The following is a 6,000-nucleotide window of genomic DNA, read 5'->3' on the forward strand; positions in this document are numbered from 1 at the left end:
ATGAAGAAAGGTTGAATAAGCTCGGATGTTTCTCTCCGGAGTGAAGGAGGAAGAGAGGAGACCTGATCGAGATATACAAGATGATGAGTGGAATAGATAAAGAGTCAATAGCCAGAGAATTTTCCCCAGGGCAGGTTTAACTGGTACGAGGAGTCATAGTTTGAAGATATTAGGAGGAAGACATAAAGGAGATGTCAGAGGTAGGTTCTTTATGCAGAGAGTTGTGAATGCATGGAATGCGTTGCCAGCTGTGGTGGTGGAAGCAGAGTCACTGGGGACATTTAAGCGATTGCTGGACATGCACATGGATAGCAGTGAGTTGAGGGGTGCGTAGGTTAAGTTACTATATTTCACATTAGAATTAAACCTCGGCACAACATCGTGGGCCAAAGGGCCTGTTCTGTGTTGTATTTTTCTATGTTCTAAGTCAAATTTAGGAACTCAAAGAACAGATATATAATTTTGCAAAGATACGTGCCAAGTCAGAAGATTGGACTGAATACTAAAAAATGCAAAGAATTACCATAATATTAATAAGAAGGAAACATTCAAGTAGGAGAGAAAGCTAGTCAAAACATAAAAACAGATGGACAGGAAAAATGTCTTCAGATTTTTAAATAAGAAAACAGTAACAAGTCTTGGTCCTATAAAAATCATAAAGAGATGCCAATGAACAGCATACAAGTAACATCCAAGAAATAACTGTAAATCAGGAATTGAAAGGGAGACACTGAAGAAAATTACAATTACCAGAGAAGCAGTAAATTGTCAGACTTATGAGCTGACAAATCTCTGGCTTCTGATGCCCAGAGAATTATTAGGCATGAGAGTTGATGCCTTAAGTTTTCATTTTCCAAAACTCATTAGATTCAGGATGGAGGATGGATGAAAACTGTGGCTGTAAGAGATGCTCCTTTTTGGAGGTTTTGTTCAGTGTTGGAGCTGATTATCTCCAACGCTTGGAGTAGTAATTACTGTTTTATAAAGCGCTGTTTTGTAACTTTGGAAAGAGAAGATATCAAAAAAACGTTAGTTTAAAATGGGAGGAAGAGAAAGAGCAGATACCACATGAGAGATGAAAAAAGGAGCAAGGAACCTGCACAGCTGACTGACCAGGCAGTGAACTTGCACAGCTGACTGCTTAAGCTGTTTAGTTACAAGTATCTCTGGACATCAGAGTTTGGTCTAAGAAAAATAAAGAAACAGTGAATTTCACAGCTAAACTTGGAGAATCCTCAGGACTGCTCACAGCAGGGGAACAGCTAAGTGTTTTTCTTAAAGTCTAATATGCTGCCAGAGGAAGTACTGGAGACTTGTACAATTACAGCATTCAAAAGGCATCTGGATGGATATATGAACAGGAAGGGTTTAGAGAGATATGTGTCAAATGCTGGAAAATGGGATCAGATTAATTTAGGATGCCAGATCATCCTGGACGAGTTGGACTAAAGGGCCTGTTTCCACGCTGTACATCTGTATGAATCTCTTTGAAAATAACTAATGTGACTCCTTTATTCGACAATGGAGGGAGGCAGAAAGCAAGAAACTACAGGCCATTAACTTAACATCTGTCGTTGGGAAAATGCTAAAACCATCATTAAAGACATTGTAACAGGGCACCTGGGCAAGTTCAAGGTAACCAGGCAAAGCCAACATGGTTTTGTCAAGGGGAAATCATGTTTAACTAATTTATTGGATTTCTGAAGTAACTTGTGCTGTGGATAAAGGTGAAACAGTGGATATATTGTATTTAGATTTCTAGAAAGTATTTGACAAGGTGCCACATCAAAATTGAAAGTTCATGTTGTTGGAGGTGACATATTAGCATGAATTGAAGTTCGATCAGCGAACAGGACACAGTATAAATAAATGGTTCTTTTCAGACTGGCAGTTGTTACAAGTGGTGTGTCAAAGGGGTTGGTGCTAGAGTCTCAACTCTTCACAATTTATATGAGTGATTTGGATGAAGGATTCAAAGTTGCAGAAGCTAAATTTGCTGATGACACAAAGAGGGCAAGAAAGCGAGTTGCAAATAGCACATCATAAGGAGCTTACAAAGGGTTATTGCTAGTTTAAGTGAGTGAGCAAAGATGAGGTGAATGGAGTGTAATATGGAGAAATGTGAAATTGTTCATTTTGCCAGAAAGAATTAAAAAAGCACATTATCTCAGAGATAACAGTGCGATGCAGACACATCTGGATATCCCAGTGCATTAATTCCAAAAGGTTGGTCTGTAGGTACAGTACTTAATTAGGAAAGGTAATATAATGTTGTTATGTTTTATTGAGACAGAAATAGAATGCAAGAGTAGGGAGTTTCTGTTTCAATCACACAGAGCATTGGTGAGACCATGTCTGGAGTACTCTGTGCAGTTCTGGTCACTGTTTTTATGGGAGCCTGTTAATGCATTGGAAGCAGTTCAGAGAAGGTTTACTAGACTAACACCTGGAATGAATACATTGCCTTAGAAGGAAATGCTAAACAGGCAAGGCCTGCATCCTCTGGAATACAGAAAACTCAAGAGATTACTTAATTGCAACATAGGATCTTGAGGGAGTTTGACCAAGTGGATGTGGAAAGGATACTTCCTCTTCTGGGCAAAACTAGAACTAAGGTCATAGTTTACAAATAAGGGATTGCCCATTTAAAGATGAGGATTGCTTTTTCTAAGAGTTGAGAGTCTTTAGAATTCCATTCCTCAAAAGGACAGTAGATACAGGACCTTTAAACATTTTTAAGACAGAAGCAAATAGATTCTTGATCATCAAGACAACAAAAGATAAACTGAGTACACAAGAATGTGAATTTGAGATTAAAATTAGATCAGTTCTGATCTTATCGAATGGCTGAGCAAGCTCAAAGGGCTGCATGGCCTACTTTAGATCCTTGTCCATGTGCAACCTTAACGGGCAGACTAACAGTCACAATTTCCAAATCATGAAGTACTCTCCTGGGAAATGAAGCTTTTGTAAGATAAATGAAGACACAACATTTCTGAAATGATAACATTAAATCATTATGGTAGTGACTCCCTGCTGGATGGACAGCTAATACAATACAAGAAATGAGAGGCTCTAGTTATGTATGGAGTTGGGAGAAAACAAAACTACTCTAATTGGAATAATAATTGACAGCAGATGTGAATCACTTGGTCAAAGGTTTTTCATTGGGTAGTGTTTCAGTAAATAGAAGGCATAAATTCATTTTTACTGTTGTGGACCAGGTCAGACCCCCTCAAACCATTTCAAGAAAGTGGCCCAGATGCTAACTTTGCTAGCTGTTTTAAGCAGGTGTATTGCGGATATTCCAGGAGGGATGCAGTTGGTCAAACCAAGTAGTTGTAAAGAAATCAGAATTTATTTACAAGATTACTGAATAAAATACAAACAAAACAGAAAGAATACTGAATAACTTATACCTATCTGAAAACCCAACAAATTATACCAACTAAATGATGCTGTTCCAAATACTTGCAACAATCCCCATAAATACCCTTTGGTACAAAAGGTAAAATCAAACACGGGGTCTTACAAGAGAGAGGTCAAAGAGAGGGAGGATCAGCATGGACTTGCTTTGTTGGATCCAGCAGCTTCCAAACACTACTGCTAAAAACCAAACCACAGATAAGTTGAGCTGGGAGAACTGGCCACTTCCCTTTCACTGTGCAAGTTTTTTTTAAAAACTTAAAAGCTTGTATCTGTTAGCCATAATTAAATTGGCCCTAAAACCCTTCAAACGCAGACTTTTCAGAGAAAAGTGTCTTTCACGACCTCTGTGAGAAGAAAAGCCAAGGACAGCATAACCTTGTTAAAGGTGCAGCATTGTCACAACTGCCAGAAGAACAAAGAGAAGCGCTGGGATGTTTACAAAAATTTCAGTTCTGTTGGGACATAGCATCTGTAAAATTATTCTAAGCAGAATTCTTTATAATTGTGAAAGCTAAGCAGTCAGACACTTCAACAAGAAACATTTAATATGGTACAAGAAAAAAAAGAAGAAAAGGGATCAAGTGAATAAGCTGTGTCAGAGCTGGTACAGGTGCAATGGGCTGAATGGTTTCTTTCTGCATGAAATATTATCACCTTTCAAGAACAGTAGCTGCTGATTCCATGCCAACCCTTGTTTTGAGCTGCAAAGCACAATCAAACATTTACTTATGAATTAATCAGAAAGCCTCCTGCCAGAACAACACTGGCTGATGATTTAATGGAGGCTAAAAGAACCACGTTGTGATTTATCGACGGTTGGAGTATACTGTACAATGAAGTTATACTTACTTCTGGCTTTTTTAAAATCTGAATGTAGAACATGCAGTTTTTCATAGGATAGATGATGATTAAGACATCACCGAAATCTGTAGGAATGATGCCCCTGCGGTAGTCCCTTGTGTGCTCAGACCAGATGATGTGAACTTCATCATTTCCCAGGTGACGGAGCTGCAATGATAAATTGGTTCTTGATTAATTGCGGTGTAATGATCAGTGCTTTATTATGAGGTCAACATCCACAAATTTAATTAACTTGCCTCAATGGTCATAATTTCCATAGCATTAAAAAGTGAAAACTTTTTCCAATTAGTTTGCCTCAAACATTTAGTTTGATACATTTTTTAATTAGGACAAATTCTATAATATTTCTTAGAATGCTTTTGCACATGAATATTTATGTTCTTAATTACCTAATATAACTTGGACATGGTTATATTCAGAGTATACAATAGCTCAAATAGTATTTTGATAATATTCAGCCTGGATGATGTATTAAATATTGGAAGAAAGCTCAATTAGAAATGACAAAAGTTAAGTTGATCTTAAATGTCTATTTCATAACTGTTTAGAATTTAATCCCAGTGAAAATAAAAAAAAAACAGGTTTTTAATATCCCTTTTTAGGAGTTTGTGTTTGATGCCAATTGTAATGGCTTTAATTGATATGATTAGGCTATGGCTCGGAGCACCAAGACAAGATGGAATACGCATATTATCTGGATTGGGTTTGTAGTTCAAAATAAATCATGTTTGAATTATTATTCTTCACTGAAGCTTTATTATATGGGAAGAATATGCATGGTTATGGATAAGCTATTGAAAATGCAAGCTCTCATGCTTTATGCCTTACAAAAGAAAATGCTAAAAATCACACAACACCAGGTTATAGTCCAGCAGGTTTATTTGGAAGCACTAGCTTTTGGGACACTACTCATTCTCCATAACCACCCCGATGAAAAAGATCATGCTCACAGAATTTATAGCCAAAGTGGTGCAATGTCATGGAGATGTGACACAGTAAACAATCTTTGATGAAAACTTTCATCTTTTATAATGGGATATGTTGTTTTCATCTAAGGTTGTTTACGGTATCACATCTCCATGACACTGCAGTCCTTTTGCAATAAATTCTGTGAGCATGATCTTATTCTCCACAACCACTTGAAGGAGTGGCGCTCCAAAAGCTAGTGCTTCCAAATAAACCTGTTGGACTATAACCTGGTGTTGTGTGATTTTTAATTTTGTACACCCCAGTTCCAACACTGTCACCTCCGAGTCAAAAGAAAATGCAGTGACAAATGGTTTGCAAAGAAACCGAACTGTTTCATCTGGCTATTATTTAGTTAAGAGACAGTAGATGAGCAGGTAGCTGCAGACATTTCTATTCAGAGAAATCGACTCGTTTGTAAACTTGATTACTAGACCGTGAGCAGTGGAGCTAATTGGTTCGAAATGCTGAACCTAAGAGGTTCAAAGTTTGTGCGAAGATTTGTAGCTCGGGTGCTCGTTGATGTGTTTGTTGATGGAGTTTGTGGATGAATGCCATGCCTCTCGGAATTCCCTGGCTGTTCTCTGTCTGGCTTGCCCTATTATAGTAGTGTTGTCCCAGTCGAATTCATGTTGCTTGTTGTCTGCGTGTGTGGCTACTAAGGATAGCTGGTCGTGTCGTTTCGTGGCTAGTTGATGTTCATGGATGCGGATCGTTAGCTGCCTTCCTGTTTGTCCTATATAG

The 6,000-nt window shown here is 38.0% G+C and overlaps 1 protein-coding gene across 7 annotated transcripts in view; it reads right to left on the bottom strand.

Moving 5' to 3' along the window:
• The window catches only part of ralgapa2 (Ral GTPase activating protein catalytic subunit alpha 2), a 585,975-nt gene that overhangs the window by 242,803 nt on the left and 337,172 nt on the right, over positions 1–6,000 (bottom strand). For all 7 annotated transcript variants that reach the window (XM_043696530.1, XM_043696529.1, XM_043696527.1 and 4 more), the window contains one exon: positions 4,279–4,437. In XM_043696530.1, the coding sequence (XP_043552465.1) occupies positions 4,279–4,437 (159 nt within the window). The remainder of the gene's footprint in view (positions 1–4,278; positions 4,438–6,000) is intronic.

The sequence above is a fragment of the Chiloscyllium plagiosum genome, chromosome 9, assembly GCF_004010195.1.
Source record: "Chiloscyllium plagiosum isolate BGI_BamShark_2017 chromosome 9, ASM401019v2, whole genome shotgun sequence".
Lineage (NCBI taxonomy): Eukaryota > Metazoa > Chordata > Chondrichthyes > Orectolobiformes > Hemiscylliidae > Chiloscyllium > Chiloscyllium plagiosum.